The 24,578-nt window shown below is 45.9% G+C and overlaps 1 protein-coding gene across 1 annotated transcript in view; it reads left to right on the forward strand.

The window, feature by feature from the left end:
* The first annotated feature begins 1,623 nt into the window (after positions 1 to 1,623).
* The window catches only part of WNT11 (Wnt family member 11), a 28,504-nt gene continuing 5,549 nt past the window's right edge, over positions 1,624 to 24,578 (forward strand). The window contains exons 1-5 of the mRNA XM_072355910.1: positions 1,624 to 1,662; positions 4,802 to 5,001; positions 15,062 to 15,297; positions 15,810 to 16,087; positions 17,460 to 17,752. Of these exons, the coding sequence (XP_072212011.1) occupies positions 4,919 to 5,001; positions 15,062 to 15,297; positions 15,810 to 16,087; positions 17,460 to 17,752 (890 nt within the window). The 5' untranslated portion in view covers positions 1,624 to 1,662; positions 4,802 to 4,918. The remainder of the gene's footprint in view (positions 1,663 to 4,801; positions 5,002 to 15,061; positions 15,298 to 15,809; positions 16,088 to 17,459; positions 17,753 to 24,578) is intronic.

Raw genomic sequence — 24,578 nt, forward strand, 5'->3', positions numbered from 1 at the left:
AGTGACCTGTATATATACATGCAATCTTTTCACTGCAGGGACACATACATAAAATTACAACCTTAGATAAGTAAGTTTTCCAAAAACAGAATTGTAGGAATTTTATTTGGAGTCTCTTGGTCCTAAGAGCAAAGTATTCATTCTCTTCTTTCCCCTCACCTGACATCTGTGATGAAGCTGCATCATCAAAATGGCACAGGTACTTCTACAACCAGTGCCAATTCATTCACAGGTCATAGCTGACACACAAAAAAGGTAATGCTCAGGAGGATGAGGTTGAGAAGCTATTTTTCTCCTTCCTTTTCCTTTTCCTTTTCCTTTTCCTTTTCCTTTTCCTTTTCCTTTTCCTTTTCCTTTTCCTTTTCCTTTTCCTTTTCCTTTTCCTTTTCCTTTTCCTTTTCCTTTTCCTTTTCCTTTTCCTTTTCCTTTTCCTTTTCCTTTCCCTTTCCCTTTTCCTTTCCTTTTCATTTTCATTTTCATTTTCCTCTTCCTCTTCCATTTCATTTTCCCTCTCCTCTCCTCTCCTCTCCTCTCCTCTCCTCTCCTCTCCTCTCCTCTCCTCTCCTCTCCTCTCCTCTCCTCTCCTCTCCTCTCCTCTCCTCTCCTCTCCTCTCCTCTCCTCTCCTCTCCTCTCCTCTCCTCTCCTCTCCTCTCCTCTCCTCTCCTCTCCTCTCCTCTCCTCTCCTCTCCTCTCCTCTCCTCTCCTCTCCTCTCCTCTCCTCTCCTCTCCTCTTTTCTCTTTTCCTTTCTTTTTCTTCCTCTTCTTTGCTTCTTCTCCTTTCTCTTCTTTTCTCTCCTTTCCTTGCCTTCCATTTTCTTTTTTTCTCTGCTCTTCTCTCCTTTTTCCCTCTCCCTTCTTTCCCTTTCCCTTTCCTTTTCCCTTTCCCTTTCCCTTTCCCTCTCCCTTTCCATTTCCATTTCCATCAGCCATCCATCACCAATACAGCCAAGAGAGAGAGAAAAAAAAACAACCCAAAACAACAACAAAAACCCACCAGATCTCAACACCTGAATCTTCCACTTTGATTAAACGCAGATCGAAGAGCCCGAGGCGGTGCCACCCGGGGGTTGACCGAGGACCCAGCGCGGGGGACGTGAGCTCGCTGCCGCTCTGTGACCATCACGAAGTGATTTCTTCCCCTCTCAGGAGCAGGAAATCCACCTGACAGTCCCTTGCGTGAAAAGTATCTTTGTCCTACAGCCGGGCAGCCAGAGAACGCTGATCATCCTCCAGAGAGGCCGCGTTTCAAAGTTTTCCGGTGAAAATACCATTTTTTTTGGCATTTTTTTAAACTATTTTTTTTCCCTTGCTAATCATTAACTGCTCATTAAAACAAGCCAACCTCGTGGCTCTCTGCCCTCCCCGGAGGCAGTGGGGGCAGCTCTAAAGGGAGGGCTAAGTATGAGAGGGGGACAAGGGGGGTGTCCTCCCCTTCTCCTCCTCCCATCTGCGCATCGCTGCGGGCGCTGAGCCCCGCGGAGCACCGCTCCGACCCGCGGGGGATGCGCGGGGGCGCGGAGAGCTCCCGGCCGAGCCCTTTGTTATGCTAATCCGGGCTGACATCACGTATCAAAGCCGCGGGGACCGCATATAAGGAGGCTCCGCGGGGCCGCTGAGGCAGTGGGGATCCGGACTCAGCCCTCGCTCTGCCCCGGTTGGAGGTAAGTGGGGATCGGGGGTTTGGGGTGAGGAGATGCCGGGATCCCTTCCACCGGTATGGAATGGGGCTGTGGTCCCCGGACTGAGGGTAGGAGTGGTGGAAAGGGGGGTAGGAGAGGTTTCGGAGGGTATAAGAGGGATCTGAGCACCGGGAGAGAGATTGCAGGGAGAACTGGAGGATGAGGAGAGAGGGGAGAACGGAGAGAGAGAAGAGAACTGGAGGATGCAAAGGTGAGGGGAGAACGGAGGGAGAAGCAATAGTTGGGGAATAGAGGGAGAAGGGAGGACTGAAGGGTAGAAGGGAAAGGGGAGACCCTGGGGGCTGCAGGGAAAGAAGGAGACCTGGAGACTAAAAGGGAGAGAGGAGAGACCCAATGGTTAAAAGGGTGAGCTGGGGTTCAGAGGGTGTAGAAGGGTGTGAAACCCAGGGGCTGAAGAGGAGAGACTTGGAGGCTGCAAGAGAGAGGGGAGATCAAGCAGTTGCAGGGAAGACCAGGCACCCAGGAGCTGTAAAGGAAAGGGAAGATTGGAGAGGGCTAGAGGGGAGAGGGTTGATGCAGAAGTGTATAGGGACATTGGAATGCTGGGTGCTGCAAGAGACAGGGCTGAAAGCATGAAGGGGGATATACCACACCCTGCTCCCCAGCCTCTCTTCAAGTCATCGGGAGATGTGTTACCCTTCATATTAAATACCCTTAAAATAAGTGTCAGCTGGATTACTTTCCTTCTGGAGTGGGAAAGCTGGGAAAAGGTGAGATGGATACTCACGTGTTTATATATAGTCCGTATTGCCGGTTCCCATCCTGGAACTGCACTCTCAGAGGTGTCAGATGGGAGCATTTGCAGCATGCAAGGAACTTTTTCCTGCACGCAAGAGTGGGGCTGGCTGCAAACAGCCCCAGGGTGTCAGGAAAAGGGAGCTCTGAGTTAAAGACGGCACCGGTTTGAGGAGACCGCGGGCCACTTGCTGCCCATTTGATCAGTGACCCAGAGCTCTGCAGAGCTGTAAACATCACGTCTGCCCCCAACGAGTCTCCCTCCTTCCCTCCCCTTGCAAATTCCTCTTGCAAACGTAACCTGTGCCGGAGTGAGTGGAAAAAGGAGTTTATTGCCTCCCTGAGTAACAGGGGTGCGATCACGGGCAAAATTTGCAGCTCTCAGGATGGGAAGGTGGATAATTCCTATTTCTCTCTGAGAAAAATAAGCAAACAAAGACAGACAGATAGATAGATAGACATATAGACAGACAGACTGACGAAAAAATGATTTTTTTCAAGGCACAGAGCTATTGTGTTGGATAGTGAGACTGTCTGAGACATCTTACCCCCAACTCTGTGCTGTTCAGCCACTCATGGGAAGGAGATAAGGGGTCTGAAATATCTAAATGGACACTAAAAGGCATGGGCAGGATTAAGGGCTGAAGGTTTCCAGTGTGCTCGTGGAGGGGAGGGAAGCAAAGAGCTTCCAGAGATGAAAAGACAGAGCAATACCCTGAGCTGAGAAGTATGCCTGGATGCTCCTGGGAGCTCTGCCTTCCATTCCAATGGATGCATCAAACTCAAATCCAAGTGGGCATTAAAAGAAAACAGCCAGTGGCAATGAAATCCTGTCTTCCTTGTTGTCCACTGTTTTGGCCTTCAAGGGAGACGGGAAATCACCCTCACAGGTTATTAAAATCCTGTGCAATAACGGCACTTCTCTAGCAAACCTTTACACCAGGCAGACGCTGAGGTTGTGATAGCAGATGGAATGGAAAAGTGCATTTCAGATTGCAGAGCAAACACCCAGGAATATTCCTTCTCCCTTCCACTATTGCTTCTGTAATTGGGACATCAAGGCAGAAAGCTGCAGCGGGGACAAACCCAGAGCTGAGGCTCAGGTGAGAGATATTTGCCCCAAGTTAATGGGTGGCAAAGGGAGTCTCCAATACTCGCTGTTCCCCACCCCAAAACTTTGAAAGGATGGTGCTGGGAAGGATGTGGTCACATCTGTAGAATGAGAGGTAATGGTCTAAAGTTGTACCAGGGGAGGTTCAGATTGGATATTAAGAAACATTTCTACTTAGAAAGAGTGGTGATGCATTGGAACAGGCTGCACAGGAAGGTGCTGGAGTCACCATCCCTGGAGGTGTTCAAGAGCTGTGGAGATGTGGCTCTGTGGGACATGGTCAATGGGCATGGTGGGGTAGGTTAGGGTTGGACATGATGATCTTAGAGGTCTTTCCCAATTTTAACTAACCTGTGACTTTGGGATGCTTGTTTTGTCATTGGCTTTCTTGTGGGGTGGGCTTCCCATTGGAAACCACTGCAAAGACCACAGTGAACAGCCCGGAGCGGTGTCTGAAGTAGAGAACTGAAGGGAAACCCATTTACTGCTATTAATATTGCTGCTAAAACAAGTCATGCCCCAGAGATAGAGAGGACCTTTGTAAGAATTTGAGCCTGTTTGCTGCTTTGTTTATTTGTTTGGAGTGAAGAAGAAAATGGAGGGGAGGGGAGAATCTCTGAGAGCTTTTTTTCCCTCCGGGCTGCTCTGCAGCGATGGGGCTTCATGTTTATAAAGCCGCTCCGTGAGCTCCAGGTGCCCGAGGACTTGGAAGAAGTGAGAGGCAGAGTTAATGAGGTGAGAAGGAAAGCAGAAGGGAAAGAGCAGAACGCATTTGTTGCAACAGATCAGCCTGAAAACATCTGCAGGGCACGGGCACCTGCGTTGGTAGGGAAATGTAGGTTTTTTTTACTCGTAAAAGGCAAAAAAAAAAAGCTCTGGAGAGAAGGAAGGGAGAAGTGGAGAGTGAGATTTGGGCACTTCTTAAGATTCATGTCTTTTTTGTTTTCTTTTTTTCCCCTTCTTCCCAACCTTTTGGAGAGGAGGAAGTAAGGCGAAGCAGAGAACGAAGCCTTGCCGCACGCAGGGTTAAATGGAAACACACAATCAGACCATAACTCAGGGTGTAATTCAAGCCATACGTTTTGTCTGTCTGTTGCCTCCAAAGGTTGTATCAAGGCTTGGCGAGGGAGGGGATAATCCAAACTTCGCCGTGATTCATAAACCACTCCTTTGCGATTTGGATAATAGATCTCTTTCACGGCGACTCGCCCAACCTCAGAGCTAACCGTGGCTCCATGCTCTGTCTCCTTCCAGGTTGTGCATCCCCAGCGCACAGGCTGAAGGAAATACATCGCACGGGAGATTCAGAAGCCTCCTGTTTTCCCCTCGGAGAAGCTGATTTCCTTTTGAAAGTGGGGGACGGTGGAGAAAATGAAGCCGAGCCCGCAATTTTTGTTAGCGGCTTTTCTGTCCTTGATTCTGCAGACGGGGATTTGCTATGGGATAAAATGGATGTAAGTACTCGACCATCTCACAGCATTTTTAGAACCTTTGTAGTCACTGCTGCTCTGTTACCCGGTCCTGCAGCTCTGTTATTTGAGCCATTTAAAGAGCAGTGTGTGTTGCACTTCTCCGGGCATTCAATGATTTCAAGTGTGTGTACTCGGGGCTTGTGCTAACAACATGCCTCAGTCTTCTTTGCAAAATATGCATGATTTAGGCTTGCTTTTTCTTCTCCGCACTGATAGCAAAGGAAAGGCACACACTTGAATGCTCGCATGAGCCACTTATGAAGTTTCTAGTGTCAGCCCCTGCCAGCTCCCACTGGGACCAATGGTCATGCGAGGCAGGAGCTGAGAGCAGGAGGGAGGGCAGTGGGGATAATCTCCAGCCATAGGGGATGCTTGACAGATAACATGCTTTTTTGGTGGACCTTTTAACCTTTGGATTTTGTGAAGGGTGTTAAAAACGAAATGGGGAGGGGGGAGGAGGGTGAAGAAATACCAAGGAGTGTGGTCAAGTCTGGATCGAGTTTCCTCTGAGGTAATGTCACTGCAAACAAAGTGAAAACATCGCTATCTCATTTCTTTGCTTAAGCAAGCAATCGATTAGTTGCTTACTGCAAAGCAAACAAACAAACCCCCCCTCCAGCACCCATCTGGTTTCCTGCCCTCCGCTTCTGCTCTGGTTTGAAGCTGTGCACAAAGTAAATAATGGGATGTGGGCTAACCACAAGTGAGCATCTCCCGTAAATGGCACAATAAAATGAGATGCCAGGGAAGGTCTCTTGTGTGGGATGCAGCGTGTTTAGGTGAGGAACTTGGGTATAGGCAGTGAAATTAGGACGAGAGGTTCCTCCTTCCACCACAGATCCTGTGCAGCCTTTAGTTCCCATCCTTCTGACTCAGCCTTTGCCACTTGAGGCTTTCCCCTTTGGAAAAGGTGGGATTTCTTCATTGAATCACAAAATTGTTTGGGTTGGAAGGGGCTTTAAAGCCCATCCAGTTCCAACCCCCTTTCACGGGCTGGTTGTCCGTCCCCACTTGAACAGAGTTCCCAGGGCCCTGTGTAGCCTGTTCTTGAATGCCTACATGGATCAGGCATCCACATCTTCCTTTGGCAACTTTCTTACTCTTAAATTGGATGTTTTGGAGCCAGTGCACTCACTGCCCTGCATGCACCCAGCAGGAAGAGGACTTTACAGATGCCTGCTCTAATGGCAGACATCCAACATAGGCATCAGGAGATGCTCTCTGGAAATGCCATGAAATGTGAGGAGCTGTATGAGACCACACACCCACCTTTTACATGCATGAAGAGAAGCAGGGTGAATCCTTCCATAGGGTGATTAAATACATACGGTCAGGTGAGAAGTCTGACTGTCTGCATTAAGGCATCATTTGTGCTCTCTCTCCATACTGTGAGGAAGCAGAAGGTATCAAGATCTGATTTGCTTTTCACCGTCTTGTCTTTCTATGCTGTAGCAGGCACCAAAGCTAAGTCACAAAGCCCAACCCCAAGTATTTAGGCCCTCAGCTTTGCATACATCATAGAATCATAGAATTATTTGAGTTGGAAGGCACCCTTAAAGTCCATCTGGTCCAACTCCTCTGCAGTGAACAGGGTCACCCACAGCTCCATCAGGTGCTCAGAGCCCATCCAGCCTGACCTTGGGTGTTTCCATGGCCATGGACAGGGCATTCACCTTCTCCCTGGGCAACCCGTCCCAGTGCTTCATTAACCTTATCATAAATATATATATATATATATATATATATATATACAACCTAAATCTCCCCTGTTCTGGTTTGAAAACATTTCCCATTGCCTTATTGCAACTGACCTTGCTAATGAGTTTGTCACCAGCACATGACATAAGGTAGGCATCTCCTCTTAAATCTGAGAGGCAAGGCTTGGTCTGTAAAGCTATTTGCATCCTTTCAGCCAGTAGGCAGTTAGGCTGCAAGGGTTTCTTTTGGGAACAAGGAGGCATTTGGGGGAAAGACACTGTGGTTGCCACTCCTCCACTTTCCAGCAGACACATCCCCTTGTTGAAAAACGAGAGGGGAAGATGAAAGCTGGGATTAAAATGGAATCCAAAGCACGAACCGAATCCAGATGTGCCACCAGGCTCTTCCTGCACCTGCTTGTAACCTGGCAGAGGGCTGCTCTCCCTGTCCCAGGGCACTTGGTGCAATGAAGATGCTGCCAGCTGGGATTTCACAGTGAAATGGGATTTTTTATTCTTTTTTTTTTTTTAAATTTATTTTAATTCACAGTTTCTCCTCCTTTCCCCACCCTTGTTTTTCTACGGAGCCACTGGCCAATTTCTTCCCCCATCCATCGCTCTCTTTCCATTGCTGCAGCGGTGCCAGATGCAGGCTGCTGCCAACCTCGGGGCTCAGGGACCATCCCTGGAAATGGTGTAGCTGAGCTCATGCTCTTGGATGGAGAGGGGAAAGGATGGGAAGAAAGCACGAGGCGGCGTTTTAGGTCGCAGGCTTGTCTCTGCGGTCTGCCCATCACAACGTTGTTGTAGGCACAGGGCCAGGAGCGAGCTTCAAAGAGGAATGGGGATGGCAGGGAAGGAGATAAGGAGGTGGTTTCTGCCAGATGTTTACAGGCTTGGAAGGGGTTGGGGCAGAAATCTTGGCGGGCCGGGTCTGCAAGTTGGAGGAAGAGGGAGCGACTGATAGGGAGGGCGATAGGAAATTCAATTTTGATTCAGTGTGTGATGTAATTGCAGGGGGAGGTGGGGAAGAAAAACACGCTTCTCAGCCATTTAGGACTTCCCTGTAACACGAATATCCCCTGTAAATTAGGAGAAGTGGGGAGAATGTAAAATGGAGCTATTTGTTTTATTTTATTTGGCTTATTTTTACAAGGCCTGTGGTCCAGATCCCCAGCTGCTGCAAATCGGCACTGTGCCCTTCCCTGCCATGGAGATACGCAACACCAAGCACCCAGAATGGTGTGTGGATGCTCAGCATCCCATAAAACTGCCCTTGCTCCCAGTGAAACCCAAAGTGTTTTGACTTCTTCCATCCAAGCTCCAGTGTGCTGCTTGGGTGTAAAGTTGGGGTACTGACAGAACTTTGCAGGATCAGGGCTGCTGCGGACAGATTGACTTTCTGTTCACTACCATATGAGCTTCTGAGTCTTAATTTTGCACACAAGCCCATTTCCAGTCTTAGAAGAGGATTGTGTAGTTCTCAGAGCTTGATTTGCAGCATAGCAGCCGAGGACAGACAGCCATCATATGGGAGATCATAGAATCATTAAGGTTGGCAAAGACCCTAACCCACCCCCACTGTACCCAGTTACAACGTCCCTCAGTGCCACATCTCCATGGTTCTTGAATACTTCCAGGGGTGGTGACTCCACCACCTCCCTGGGCAGCCTGTGCCAATGCATTGCCACTCTTCCTGAGAAGAAATGTTTCCTAATATCCAACCTGAGATACTTCAGGGTGAACACTTACAGGAACTTTGTCACCTTACTCACTTCCTTTTGCAACCATGTTTGCTGTCCTAAAGGGACTTGAGTTTGGCCAAGGACTCAATGATCTCTAGAGGTCCCTTCCAGCCCCTACAACACTGTGATTCTGTGACATGTTTGGATAATGCTGAAAAATAAATGATCGCCAGAGGGAGCTGCAGCCAGATGTGCACACTGCAGATGTTGTAATGTCCGGACATGGAGCTGCTTTCAAGGCATTTTTACCTGCTTGAGGGTGGCATCTCCTTATCTACGCACTGGGGTGCAGGTTAGACTGTCACCGTGCTGAGTGTCACCCTCAATGCAAGAATGGTTGCCAAGAGGATGAAGGCAGTGTGTGCTTTTTTGCATAGTTTGAAAAGAGGCTGCAGATTCAGCCCATTACCATGAGCTACAGCTCCAGGAATGCCATCAGTAGGTGGAGTTTGGTCACTTAGGAAGGTCCCTTGGTCCCTCTTGGACATGGAATCGTTGAATCACAGAATTCTTTTGACTTGGAAGGGACCCTTAAAAGCCATCTGTTGAACTCCCCTTCAAGAGCAAACACTCACAGCTCCATCAGGTGCTCAGAGCACTATTGAGCCTGACTTTGAATGTCTCCAGGGATGGGGCACCTACCACCTCTCTGGGCAACCTGTGCCAGTGCCTCACCACCCGTATCATAAAACCTCTTGCCTTATATTCAATTTAAATCTCTCCTCTTTTAGTTTGAAAACATTTCCTCCTGTCCTATCAAAGCAGATGCTGATGAAAAGTCTGTCCTTTCTTATATGCCTCACAGTAGGACATGAGCACTGTTCCCAGGCATGAGAACCAAGACCTTTCTGGAGCCAGCAGCGTGCTTTCTCTTGTTGTTTTTTTTCTTGAACTGGGAAGAAAATGGAAAGATTTTGTGCTTCCCAGCAGTGCCTGCTTCTCCACTTTGGACAAGGAGGGGGGGAGCTGGGACAGCGGGGCATGGGCGCCGGTGAGGGGCTGTCTGCCTGGCACAGGGGCTGCTAGATGAGCTGCCATGAAAAGACTGCAGGACGGGGAAGGCAGGAGGGGAGTGGGCTGGGAGTGAGGGAGGGCTCCATAGGCAGCTCAGGAAAACTTGACAAAGCTCCACGGCCTTCTTCTGGTGCTGGGGCAGCCAACTCTCTGCTGGCATCAACTTCAGTCAAGCTTGGGCTGGGAGTCAATGGCCTTGTGCCCACTACTGCCAGCACTGGATTTGGCACCGTATCTGAAAAACTCTTATTTTAAGCTTCAGGGATTTTTTTTTTTTCCCTCCTCCTCTCTGTCTTTCTCCTCAAATCATTTTTTTCTTTCTTTCTTTCTTTCTTTCTTTCTTTCTTTCTTTCTTTCTTTCTTTCTTTCTTTCTTTCTTTCTTTCTTTCTTTCTTTCTTTCTTTCTTTCTTTCTTTCTTTCTTTCTTTCTTTCTTTCTTTCTTTCTTTCTTTCTTTCTTTCTTTCTTTCTTTCTTTCTTTCTTTCTTTCCCTCTCTCTCTCTCTTTCTTTTCTTTCTCCTTCCTTCCTTCCTTCCTTCCTTCCTTCCTTCCTTCCTTCCTTCCTTCCTTCCTTCCTTCCTTCCTTCCTTCCTTCCTTCCTTCCTTCCTTCCTTCCTTCCTTCCTTCCTTCCTTCCTTCCTTCCTTCCTTCCTTCCTTCCTTCCTTCCTTCCTTCCTTCCTTCCTTCCTTCTCTCTTCCCTTCCTCACTTCCTTTCCTCTTTCTTTCTTTTTTCTTTCTTTCCTTCTTTCTTCTTTCTCTCCTCTCTCTCCTCTTCCTCATTCTCTCTCCCTCTTTCCCTCACTTTTTTTCCCCTATTTTCCTCTCTGCCTTCCCTCTTTCCTTTTTCCCTCTCTTCTTCTCTTTCTCCTTCTTTCCCCTTTTGTCCTTTTCTCCCTTTTTCAATCTTTCTTGTTTTTCTTTCTTCTTTCCTCCTTCTCTCCCTCTTCTTTCTTTCCCCCCTCTCTGTTTCTCTATACAAATCCCATTTCTCACTTTGAAGAGGCTTTGAATATTTGCTGATCCACTTGCACCTGTGGTCCCCAGCTCAGGGCTTATGATGCTCCTCAGCTTCCCAAGTCTTTCTCAAATAGCAGCAGAGCAGGGTGGGGTGGTGGGAGCACAAGGCTGCCTCAGATGGAATCATCATAATGATCCTGCCAGCCCTTTTCACTTGAGAAAATAAAGCTCCTGCAGATTAGACACCCTTAAATAAGGTCTAACACACACACACACACACACACACACAATCACTGCTTCTCTTTATTTAAGTTTACCCATCAAGAGATACAATTTTGCCTTAATCTTTTTGCTCTACCCCAAATCTCTGGCAGGTTGAAGAGTTTAAGAATTAGCATAAGACAGAGTGTGCGTTCTTTGAAAGTAAAGTAAATCATTTGGAGAAAAGTTCTTGGCTTCACCATTGGTCCTTCTGTGAAAGCTCCTTGGATTGTACTGCACAAGGGAGGATGTGGAGATGTTCTCCAAGGGTGCTCATATGGAAAGAGAGGAGATCCTTACACCCTTTAAGGGCATTTTAAAGGGCACCAATGCTTCACTGCTCAATTTAAGATAAAATTTCCCCTAGAATTGGGCCAGGAACAGGGTCTTGTGTGCCCTGTTATCCTTATAAAGACAATCATGTATGGCTTTCACGAGTATCTGCTCATGGATGCTGCTTCTATGAATAGTTTTCTCCTGCAACCCAACACTGAACCTATACTTCTCAAAGGACCCAACACTGTAAAGCATTCATGTTTTCAAATGAATTTATTAACTGCCTGAGATAATTAGAAGAGTAAACGAAAGTCATGATCCATCCATGCATCATATTTCCTCTGTAATTACCTTTATGGTTTTCTGTCAGTATCCATAACGTCAATTGAAAGCCCTGCTATGCTATATATAAAGCAGGAGATGTTTGGTTTGGAGCCTGTTTATTTAAAGGGATGGGTCAAATATGTATGTATTTATATTTAAAGAAAACCATCAGCCTCCCCTCAGTTGTCCTCACCTTTCTGGAGAATGAAAGATGGAGAAGAGTTGGGGAGGGGAGCATGATGTTAGCAGGAGGAAATTGTGAAAAGGAGCATTTATGGGATGGCAGCAGGTAAAATTCCTCTGGGCTGCTTCTCAGATGAAGTATTGGAGTCCAAAGAAATGTGTTTTTCTGGGACTCTTTCCTACACTGAAAACTAAAGGCTGTCCTGCTTACTACACCAGTTGGGGCTCCTTTATTGAGGCTACTGGTGTCTCTGGCCCCAGTGGCTAGAGACCCACCATCAATACCAGATTTCATTTCTGCCACCCAGAAATGGGCTTTGCTCTCCAGTAGTATCCTCTGCAGGTGGTGGATGACTCTCCACAGTGCTGTCAGAATTTGGGAATCAGGGAGGGCTGCTGCCTTTCCAAAGGGGGACTTAAAGCAAAACTGGGGATGGGGGAAGACAATGATGAATGTAGGACAGAGACTGAGTAAACCTGTGCTGTCAGAGCATGGGCTGGATGACCTAATAGGCCTCTCACATTCCTGATCAGTGATTTATAAATGTGCTTTTTGGTCTCAGCAAGCGACTCCAATAACTGTGAGTTTTCTTTTCCATCCCCATTACCCTTTACTTTTTCCTCCCGACGCTTGGAGATGTTTCCAATTATAGGTTCTCACAAGCAAAGGCATGAAGTTCAGGCCTTGGAGATGTTCAGAAAACACCTTCCTGCATCTCACTTTTTTATTCTTGGCGGGCTCCCTGGAGCTTGGCTCATTCAACAAGAAACAGCCATTACTGCCATTTACTGAATTCTTCCCAAAGGGGCTGCAGCGTTTCCTCTGTCGACCTTCTGGCAGATCTTTTCCCCTCTTCCATAAAGCACATTTCTTTCTTGTTAAGATACGTATCTCTTTCTCTAATGGTGAAAATTTCAGGCCTTTGGTAATAATGCCATGTTACAGCAACCTCTTTGTACCTCTTCAGTCCCCTTTCTTCACAACCAGTATGAGCTTCAGTTTGTCTTCATCATTCATTCCAACTCAAAAGTGGTTATTTCTCCTGTTCTTGATTTGTTCATGGTGGTGAGATGCAGGTGCATTAATACAGGCTTGCAAACCATAGAATCATAGAATTGTTGAGGTTGGAAAAGTCCATTAAGATGGTCTAGTCCATCTATCAGCACATCACTACAGCTGCATCCACCACTAAGTCCTTTACAGACACTCAAGACACACGGATCCTCCACACGGATCTAGAAGATGTGGTGCAGGATCTATCAGGTAGATGCATCCTTCTTGAGGAGCATCTAGGGCTACAAGGGACAATCCAAGTTGTGTTTATGCCTTTTATTCAAGGAGCAGAAAGGTGTTTTCAATCTCTTGTTTGATGGTCATTTCAGCCCATTGCTGAGAGTTGCTGATAGGTTTTCTGGAATAAACTTTCACAGATTTCTGGCACTCATCTCACCCATCTCTGTGATTATAGAGCCCAGATGGCTGCATCCAAGTTTGATGCCTAATTTTCCCCTACAGGCAGCACAGAATGTGCACTTTCAGGTCATGAGTCACCTTAGCCTCACCGATACTTGCTGCCCTGAAAGGCTGTGGATGCCCCATCCCTGGAGACATTCAAGGTCAGGTTGGATGGGATCCTGGGCAGCCTGATCTAGTGGTTGGCAACCCTGACCAGGGTGGATGGAGCTCAATGATCCTTGGGGTCCCATCTATCCTAAGCCACTCTATGGTTCTGTAATTATTCTGCTGTAGATCACTGATTATCCTATAGGAGCTTTTTCTTTCCATGGGTCAAAGAAGGACCCTGGAGGACTAACATGAAGTCCTCACCATTGAGGTTTTGCAGTCAGATGACACTGGTACTGTTCCAAGACCTATGCTCTCTGCCTTCAAGGACATGATATGTCTGAGTTCATTGAGCACTGGGTGCAGAGTTTCTGACAACCAACTGCTCTACTCACTTCTTTCCCTTCTCCAAAACTTTTGTTCTTTGTATATTTAATGGAGCTTTCTAAATATCCGTACGATGTATATATTTACATTGCTAGCAGAGTGGTGGTTTCCCTTCCAAGTTTGCCACTGATTATCCAGCACCAGAAAGGCCAAATTCCAGTCGCCTGGGAATTTGTCAGTGCAGACCTGCTCAGCCCTAGCAAGGATTTTAGCTTTTTCCCACTCACAGAGGGATTGGGGTTAGCAGTTATGCACAGCCTGGGGAGAGCTCCAACATACACAGCAGCTGGTTTGAGCCAACCTTGAGGTAGTCTGTGGAATATAGATGTGTTTTCCTGAAAGCCGGAGACCAGAGCTAATATCCCTGATCTTGGTTAGGGCTCATTTTTAGCTCCATTTCCATCTCATTTAACTTCTGAAGGACGTGGATGTTACAGCAATAAAGTAAAATATGCCCAGAAATGTGTCTGCTAATATGCCAAACTAACCAAGATGGCTTAGGATGAAACTGAAAGGCAACATTTAACAAGGAGAGAAGGAAATATGTGTTAAAGCAGTTGTGTTGCCAGGATCATATGCCAGGTACTGATGCAGCCAGCTAGAAAGTTGTTTTATGGGAATGAATAACGTTTATGACTGCCCTAAGCAGGTCATAAAGATACAAAGAGAGTTACACACCAGGCTTCTGCTGATCATTTTGGGTGCTTGAGAAATAATAGCACAGCATGCTCTGAGGCATGGCACCATTTCTCTTCTTTCTTTTGTTTTTTTTAACCTGAAGTGTGAGACATTGCGTACTGCAAGAACCAATGGGGCCTTATGGGGTATTGTTGAATTCTTCTTCCATAGTAACTTGCACTCTGGTTCTAGTGGATTCTTCCTAGGTTTTTGACCATGATAGTCTCTTTGCATGTATTTGCATTGTGCTTCTGCATTAAATCTTTGGAGACGAGAGAATTAGATATCTAAGTGCAACAGTGATGGAATTGGTGGAGGCCCTTGGCATTAACTCCATGGGAAAGCATCTGTTTTGCAAACTTGGTGGCTTTTCCCTAGATCTTGCAGGGGATTTTCTCCGTAATTAATCACATGACATTTAGTATAATCCTCAAAGAGTGTTTGAGACAGATGCTGAATGCAAATCACTGATAAAACCAACCTCACTATTTTTTTGCTGTTGTTCTGAATACCACAGTCGTGGAGGACCCAGCTTTCCGTTATCATGGAACCGACGGGTCGTTTTTCACTCTGTTGGGAGGTCTGTCCTCTTCATTCTTCTACAAATAAAAAACCTTCCCATGAGGATTTACACAATCAGTGGACTTGGCATTTACCCCAGGACATTTGTTCTGGCTCCTCTCGATGATGGAGAGAAACACACAGGTTTAAGGGCAAATCATCCCACCCATCTTCAGCATTTACCTTAGATGAGATAAATGACTCAGAACAGTTTCCCATCTCTCTCATCAGCTTAAACTAGGCATGTAATTTGCATGTAGCTAACATTAGGTCAGATGAACACAGGCCAAAGCGTTTGCTGGGTTGGAGGTAGTCAAGAAATTAATACTGACACAAAGATTGACTTTTTGTGGGTTCTAATGCCTTTTTTTTTTTGCATGTGCTTGTCTCCTTAGAGCTCTGTCCAAGACTCCTTCGGCTTTGGCCCTGAATCAAACCCAGCACTGCAAGCAGCTAGAAGGCCTGGTGGTTTCCCAGGTGCAATTGTGCCGCAGCAACCTGGAGCTGATGCAGACCATCATCCAGGCAGCACGGGAAGTCATAAAGACCTGCCGTAAAACTTTCTCAGACATGCGGTGGAACTGCTCTTCCATCGAGCTGGCTCCTAACTACCTGCTGGACTTAGAGAGAGGTAAGCAGCACTGCTGCCTTGGGTGGAGGGCACAGGTTGGAGCAGATGTACCCAATGGTCTCATCCAACCTCAGCCATTCTGTGTGTCCATGATTCTTCCACATGCTCCAAAAGCAGATCACACCACAGTGGACAAATTGCACGACCCTGTGTACCTCCTTCCCCTGCTAAGATCATGGAATCATAGAATGGCTTGGGTTGGAAGGGATCTCAAAGATCATTTAGTTGCCACCCACTGGATCGGGCTGCCCAGGGTCCCAACCAGTCTGGCCTTGAAGGCCTCCATGGAATGGGCACCCACAGCTTCTCTGGGCAATCTGAAACTGGATGTTGTCTCACATGTTGAAGAGCTCTCAACAGAGATGTTCTCCAAGCTGATGATGCCTGTAGAGGTCTCAGCTGCAAGGAGGAGGTGTGTTTGCCATTCTGTGGGGCAGAGATTATGTGGGTCTCTTTTGGGAGAATACTTAGCCATCCCAGGATCCTGAGTTGGAGTTTCTGGTTTCTTGCAGGTACAAGAGAGTCAGCATTTGTGTATGCCCTTTCTGCTGCTGCCATCAGCCATACCATTGCCAGAGCCTGCACCACCGGGGACCTCCCTGGCTGTTCCTGTGGTCCCATCCCAGGTGAGACACCTGGACCTGGGTATCGATGGGGAGGATGTGCAGACAACCTCAACTATGGTCTTATCATGGGGTCCAAATTTTCAGATGCTCCCATGAAGATGAAAAAATCAGGATCACAAGCCAATAAACTGATGCATCTGCACAACAGTGAAGTAGGGAGACAGGTAACAAATCCACAAGAGTTATTGTACTTGTACAGTCCTCTTTAGTGGTCGGTTGCTCTGTGAGGTTCAGTGTCTCTATCAGCTAGCAAAAGGAGCAGGTTTCTCCCTGATTGCTCTCAACTCCTTTGGCCTGCTGAAGACTGTGGCTATCAGTCATGCTGGGCCTCAGGAGGCCCTAACTGCTAATTCCAGCCCTCTAGAACCATGGGTGGGATGTGTCATTGCCACCCTTTCCACAGCCAAGGATGGCTGCAGCTTGCTTACCCCAGGAGGTGTGATGGGGATGGGTACTGTGGTGCTCTGCCAAGGGCGTTGCACACGTGAAGTGCTGTGTAAGAGGATTACCATATGCCAGATGTGTCCAGCAGCAGCTGCCTCCCAGCCACCCCTGCAGCCAGGAGGGCTGATGTGTTCCTTCTCAAACTGCTTTGCTAGTGATTACTCCCCTATCTGGCAGAAGCCACCCTTAACATTCAGTGGCTGTGCCAGTGGAGGTATAACACTGTGCATGCTTCTTGGCATGCCCCAAGGAGCAAATCCCCACCTTAGCCCTTCATGCAGCTTGAGAAATTGGGGTGGGGGTCTGCAAAGGATTCAGCAGTTCCCTGCACTTGTTCTACCACACAATTTGTCCTTCTAGGGCAAAACCTGGAGCTTACTGAGCTCATTGGCAGCTTACTGTGTAGCTATGGGCTGAACTTACTTACCTTTGCAGAGCAAAACCCTATCAAAATCGCCTCCTCTGGGTGTTCTTCTCTATGGTTCCCCGCATCGCCACTCTATCTTATTATTATTATTGCTATGTTTAAAGTTTTTGTGTCAATTGCAATGGGCAAATTTTCACTTGGGATGCAGTATTGTTATTGCTGGTGGGTTCACTGCTATATCCTACCAGATCAGAGCAGAACTGAAGTAAAAGGCTCTGCTGGCCCCATGCTCAGCAGAAAGGCAGGGTGTGGGTGTTTTGAATTCATTGGTGCCTTGGCATCTGTTACCCAGTGCCTAAACGTATTGCAGGCAGACATGTGCATTACGAATCTATTTATGGATTGCTTTGATTTTCAGCTCCTAATTTAGAGAGTGTAAATGCAGCCCTGTGTAGATATCTGATCAAAATTCAACATATTCTTCTGTCTGCTGGCTGCAAATGTGTGCTGCTGAGAGCAGTCCTGGGCTAACAGTGATCACCAAGGGGCTGTGGGATTTCACTCCTTTTGCAAGTAGCTGCTGAAGCACAACTGTGCAGAAATCAGAGCAGCAGGCCTTTTCTATAGCAGTCTCCCTTAAGAAAGAGTCTTATTAAGTAAGCTTGTGAGATGTTTGGACTTCTTAAGAGCAGGACATTTCCTAACTCCTGCATTCCTTTTTGCAGGTCTTGAAAGCCTCTCTTGAAATGAAATGTAAGTGCCATGGAGTTTCTGGGTCATGCTCTATCAAGACCTGTTGGAAAGGCCTTCAAGAGCTGCGAGACATTGCACTGGACCTCAAAAACAAGTATTTGTCAGCCACCAAGGTCGTTCATCGGCCCATGGGCACACGCAAATACCTCGTGCCAAAGGATATTGATATCAGGCCGGTTAAGGAGACAGAGCTGATTTATCTGCAGAGCTCGCCTGATTTCTGCATGAAGAATGAGAAAGTGGGGTCACACGGGACCCAGGACAGGTGAGGGTTTCTGCACTCTGTGCCCCTAAGAAGAGGCAGAGGGGATCGTGTATGAATAACAGGCAAATCATTGTGGGAGTAGCACACGTGCACAGGAAAAAATTATCTCTGATGATCAGTGCAGTACAGAGATGTCCAAGACTCGGTGATGGCTTATGGCTAAGATGAAGCTGTAGATACCTTGCATTATAGAGGTAGGCACAAGATACCTTTGAAATACCCTAGGAAAACCATATAGGCTGTTCATCTCCACAGGTGGAATGATCAGTCAGATGATAGTGATGGTACTGAGTTCCTCTAGCAATCATTGCTCATCTGATGAGTTGTTACTCTATTTTTAAGCTCCCCTAAGTAGGCAAGCATTAACCCAGTTAGGACCAGCGCTTCCAGGCAGCCTTAAAAAAAGCCCTGTCACCCCCAAGGATGAATCTTGAGCATTTTTCTTCCACTGCCTTTTAAGAACCCACGTATGTTTGGATTGCTCGTGTCTATGAAGAGATACGACTTCATTCCATTAATATTGGTGATTTAAGATCATCACACTCAAGCCTTCAGTGGACACGGTGCTGTGCCAGGAAGCAGACGTGCATGTCTTTTCCCATGATTTGTTTAACTCCCTTTTATGATGAATCAGTTCCACAGGTGGGCACTTGACCCTCTGCAGACAAGCAGTTGTGTATTTCCAGAATTTTGCAGGATTTTCAGGACTTTTGTTAAGTGAATGCAACGACTGGATTTCAAGACAGCTCATTCAGTGCTATCTGCTGACTTGGCTTTTTTTCAGAGAGTTCTCATCATTCTTCTATGTGCTCTTTGTGCTACCTTGTTGTGCATGCTTATGCTGTAAGGTGCATGCAAGTGCTCTTTTGCAGGGCATCTTCCTTTCAACTCTTGTTGGACGTAACGGTCTTTCCACTGTACATTGAATGTAGTGAAGGTTTTACTACGACAGAAAGGAAGTAAATGACCTCAGTACACGAAAGATTAATCCTTTTTGGTTCCATTTAATCAGTAGGAATTTTTACTTGGGAGACTATAGAGAATATCCTTTGGCAATGGTCATTTATTCTAGGACCACAATTCTATAGGCTGTGTATCAGCATCCGGAGTTAACCAGGTGAAGATGAAAGTTGAGTGAGACATCTTGTATGAGACATGTCCTTTCTGGTCTCTGATGTTGTGTGATGTTTAGAGCTTTGTACCCTCCATTAGAATGGAAGGCAGTGGCAGGACTGCCATACAGAAGCACGTTCATTGGCAGCCCAGCAGTGCAGCAGTAATTAGCAAATGAAGATGTTTATGAGTCATTGAGGGCCATAGGGAAGAAAAACATGTGCTAAAAGTGTTGTGTGAAGGAAAACGTCGTTTGAGCAGAAGCAACATTTCTGTGGATTTGTATGGATTTTGATATACTCATGTTTTTAAAATGACCTCTTTGTTGAAACTCCCTGTTTTGCAGTGAAAAAAACAACAACTGTGGAGGTTATTTGGAAGCTGGTTTTATAGGGATCATGTGAAACCAACAGGTTGTGTCAAAAACAAGCTGAATTCATTAGAGATCTGCCAAGTGAAACATTTTCGTGAGTTGAAATCCTTTTAGAGGAGGAGGGAGACACGGCTTCCTATAATTTCATTTTACAGGAGATTTTGCCATCTTATCCCAGCAAGGGATGAAAAATACGTTGTGGTCTCGAGGATGGGAAAACGTGTATTACAGGCGTCTGTTTATCCTGAGCAGGATGAGAGCAGAGATTGTGAGCCTGCCAGACAAGGGTCCAGGGGAAGGGAGACTGAGTGAGGACTTAGAGGAGTGAGATATTAAGGCAGGAGGGGGTGACTTTCAAAAGGAACCTGTCAAGAAGTGCTCCTGATTGTTGGATGTGCAATATGATGATGACTGAGATAGGGGAAGGAAGGTGAGATAGACCTATGTTGAGTTGTGGTCATCTCTTGGTCCACGCTGTGAGGTCATACGTAGTTACACTCAGTGCAATTGAGAAGATACCCAGTGTCTCAAAACTGGCAGCCATAGCAGCCACATGAGCATAATGTGTTTGCAGATGGGCTCATTCTTCTTCTTCCTCCTTCCATGGATGCCTTTTTTTTTCCTCTGATTATTTCTTTTTTTCTCTCACAGAGAGGACATTTCATGTGTTTTAAACACGATGACTCTGTTCCAGTGGCAGAGATAGTACTTGGTGACAGGGACAAGGAAGCAGAAGCACAAAGAGGCAGCTGTTAGAGGGAGCAGGAAAAATACATGGCTCACGCTTACCCCACAGTGGTGTAAAATGCTTGTGTGGAAATAGCCCAAAGGGGTTTTTATTCTACAAGCCAAGTTCCAGAGGCTGGAAGATTCTGGGGAGAAATCCTGCTTTTTTTTTCTGCTAGGCTAATTTTTAAGGTCTTTTACAGCAAATGAAATCAGAAAAGGATTTTAATAGTGGTCCCTGGGTTTGTTTTCTCTCTTTTTCTGTTGTTTGCTTATTCCCTGTTTGACCTCTTAGTGTCCAAGAACAGAATCGTGGAATCTTTAAGGTTGGAAAGACCACTAAGGTCATCAAATCCAACTATCAACCCATGCCTGTGACACTCTAGGCCACATCCCTCAGTACATTTACCCTTTTCTTGAACACCTCCAGGGACAGTGACTCTACCACTTCCCTGGGCAGCCTGTTCCAATGCATTACCACTCCTTCTGACAAAAGGTATTTCCTAATCGTATCCAACCTGAACTTCCCCAGGTGCAATTTAAGGCCATGAGTTCTTCTCCTGTGGTTGTGGGGCTTTTTGTAGGGCATTGTTGCGCAGACCCTTCTCACTGTGCTCCAGGAGACCTTATTCTGGGCAGCTTCACCACTTTCCAGCCCCACTTTCTTCCTCTGGAGGAGTGTAGAAGGGAGAGGTTCCCATTAATAACCTTTTAATTGTATTCAAAACATTCAGATTTTCATTACAAAAAGTGAGTTGTCTTGCACCATCAGGAGGAGAAGTCTTTTCTGCCTGGTCATATCTTGCTTGGAGAACTTTTGGAGTAGGACAAGGTCTGACATAGCTGCAACACTTTGTTCATACTGTGTTTCTGTATGCTCCGGGGAGCAATCCAGCACTAGTAGGTGGGTGGAAGGGATAATCTAATCGGTTGCTTCCATCTCTATAATTATCCCTCACATTGCTTGGACTCATTGTGCTAACTTCAGGCAGGAAAAGGAGTCAAGTTACTTTGTAGTAGAACTATGTGAAAATCCACTCCGAAAATGTAAACCTGGCTCCTCCAAAGCCTTTCAGGGCTCTTCTCTAAAAGTTTTTTCAAAGCCTTATTCAGCACAAGACTGAAGTGTTTTCTAAGACATTTTGGCCCTCCTTAATTTCATGTTGAAATTAGAAATGGTTTGGGAATCCGCATGCCTTCAAGCAGCTGGGGCGGAACCAGATTTCAAAGCCAGGGAGCTGAACACAAACCTGCAATTTGAAGCCTCACCACTCTTTGAAGTGCTCAAAATCTGATTAAGGAGCTGAATTTTGCAACTGGTTTGCTGCAGCCACAGCCTTCATTGATGGCAGCCAAACTCCATGGGTTTGTTTGCCACCGTCATGCTTACATAGCTAATAATAATCATCTGGAGAAAAATCTACAGAAGCAAATCCGTAGAGTAGCATGTGGATTGTATGATTTTTGATATGAGTTAACCACGTGGAATGAAAGGTTGGTTAGGATGAAAGAGAATGGCCTTAAATTGCATGAGGGGAGATTAAGCTTGGATATTAAGAAAAACTTCTCAGGAAGGGTGTTAATGCATTGACACAGGCTGCCCATGGAGGTGGTGGAGTCACTGTCTCTGGAGGTGTTCAAGAACCATGGAGATGTAGCACTGAGGTACATGGCCAATGGGCATGGTGGGGATGGATTGGAGTTGGGGTTGGTGATCTTGAAGGTCTTTCCCAACTTTAATGATTCTATTATTCTAATTATGTATATATATATATACTGCATATTACATATATATATATACACACTGTATATTATATATATATACTGCATGTATATTTCAGAACTTTCTTGGAAGAAAACACCCTGTAACTCACCTTTTAATGAGGTTGTTCAGCTTCTCCAGACTGAAAAATTCATTATCAGCTTCAAGCAGAAGATAAAGAATAGCAGATTATAAAATAGGGATCTCTGTTGTGAGAAAAGAAGCAGAAGTATTAACCTCCTTTATCGGTAGGGTGCAACGTATCACATTTCAAAGTCTGTTTAAAGTCCCATAAGGAATCTAAGGAAAGGAAAATTCTGTGATACAGGCAAAGGCCTCTGGCTTCTGAAGCCTTGAAGGGATTACTGAGTTTTTTATTACTGATCTTTCCCAGAGCTACCTTGGAGACATGCAAATGCTACTCCCTCTTTGCTGAAGATGGGAAGGAGCTCCTTTACACTACAGAAATTGGGCTCCAGTGTTGTTTTGAAGCCAAGCAGGGCTGATCAGCCACCACTCCTTCACTGACTCACTTTGGCAATGAATGTGGCATCCTTTCATGGTTGCTTCTTGTCCATATATTTGTTCTTATTTTGCAATAGATAAAAATAGTTTTATCTTTCTTCTGAGGTGTCTTATGCTGATATGTTTTGTTGGATAAGAGCATGCAGGGAGTTAATTGACCATGCATCTGCTGCTTGGTGGGGACAAGTTTTGGCTACAAAGTCTTCATGGCTGGTGGTTACCTCTTTGACATTTTGATGGTTGAAACAATGAGGTTCATTGAATGTTACAAAGAAAGAATCATAGACTCATTTGAATTGGATGGGGCATGTTGAGATCATCTGGCCCAAATCCCCTGCAGTGAACAGGAACACCTAAAGCTCAGTCAGGTGCTCAGAGACTCATCCAACCTGAATGGTGGATCCAGGGACGAGGAAACCACTTCGCTGGACATCCTGTGCCAACGCTTCACTACCTTCACTGTAAAAAACTTCTTCCTTATATCCAGTCTAAATGTCCCCTGTTCTAGTTTGAAACCATTTCCCCTTGTCCTATCACAGCAGACCTTGCTAAAGAATCAGCCTCCTTCTTTCTTATAGCCCCCCTTTAGATACTGGGAGGTCACTCTGAGGTCTTCCTGGAGCCTTCTTTTCTCCATGCTGCACAGCTCAGCTCTTTCAGCCTGTCCTTGTAGGAAAGATGTTCCATCCCTTGCATCATTTCTGTGGCCCTCCTCTGGACTCACTCCAACAGGTCTATGTCTCTCCTGTACTGAGGATTCCAGATCAGGACAGAAACAGACCTACTGATATTCAGTGTTCAATGAGAGCCCTTTGCTTTGATCCCATTTGTGTCCTACTATTCTGCTTCTCATCTGCTTGGGTGGGAAATGTCCTTCACATTGTGTAATTAGAGGGGCACAAGTGGTAGTTATGGGTGGACAGCAACATTTGGTGTTTGGTGTCCATGCCAGCCTTCTTGAATTTCTGTCACACACTGAGGGCACAATATGATGAACTTCAACTTGGTTAGAATTCATATGACAACTTAATAATTTTGGAGCCCCTATCCCAGATGCCATCTTTTGTTCATGGCACTCAACGAGTAATGATGGAATCACAGAACGGCTTGGGTTTAAAGGGACCTCAAGGATCATAATGTTCCAACTCAGTGCCATGGGCAAAGTTGCCAACCACAACATCAGTTTGTCCAGGGCTCCATCCAGCCTGACCTTGAACATCTCCAAGGATGGAGTATCCGCAACTTCTCCAGGCAGCCTGTGCCAGCACCTCACCACACTCTGCATGAAGAATTTCCTCCTGACGTCTATAATGACTGAGAAATAATGAACTATTCTTCTGTGGGTGTCCCAGAAGTTTACACTGAAGGAAGTTCAGGAAAATAGTATCTATCTTTTCCTCCCACTTGCTCTTTCCATCCTTCCAAGGCAATGTGCTTGTAGTCGGCACCAATTTCAATAGCTGGGCCAGCTGTAATTTGGGTCATCTGTAGTTTCTTGGGCTTTTTCCCATTTAAATCTCAGGGAAGATTTGAGAGACCTGGGTTTGACCTGAAACTATCCGGGAATCATTAATTTACTTATTGTAAAATTGCAGTGGATAGTGAATTAAGGTGGAAGAAAATAAGCCAGTTCTCCTAATGTATTTCGTCCCTCTGCATCAAACCAGTGTTGAGGTTAGAGAAGACAGCAGGAATGACTTTCCACATAGTGAGACTGAATAGAGAATACTTGGTCCATCACTGGTGTTTATTACTTCTTTTAAAACCATTTTCTCCAAACAACCTGTTCCGGAGTTTTACTGTCTTCTGAATCATGTTTGACTTAATCTGAATTTCCTTTCTTTTTATATTTCCTTTGCTTTTCCTTTTTCTTTCCAAATTAGACTGGTTGTCTTTTTCTTCTCACATAAACAAAAGTTGTTCTCTCTTATTTTTGGAGTGATCCTTTATAGGTGGAAAGACAGCTTTTCTTACACGCTTCCCTAAGCCAGTTCCTTCAAACCTTTCTGTTTTCTGAACTGCTCCTCTCTGCTCCTCTGACTCTCCTGAGAACGTTCCCACATTTATCTGGATCTTTCTCAGAATGCATTGCTTGCTTTGCATTTTAATCCACTCTCAGAAATGCTCTCAACTCCCTTCTCCCCAGCATTATCCACAAGTTTGTAAGTTTACTCTCTCTTCTTTAATGAAAATACAGGCTGGTTCCAGGATCTCCCTTGATATCCCCTTGCTGACATGAAGTATTGATAACTCTCTTTCGTACAGTTGTTCACTGTCAGTCTCCAGATATTCCCCGTGGCTGAGAAAGCAATTTAAAAGTAGTTAAG

The sequence above is a fragment of the Excalfactoria chinensis genome, chromosome 1 (genome assembly GCF_039878825.1).
Source record: "Excalfactoria chinensis isolate bCotChi1 chromosome 1, bCotChi1.hap2, whole genome shotgun sequence".
Taxonomy (NCBI): domain Eukaryota; kingdom Metazoa; phylum Chordata; class Aves; order Galliformes; family Phasianidae; genus Excalfactoria; species Excalfactoria chinensis.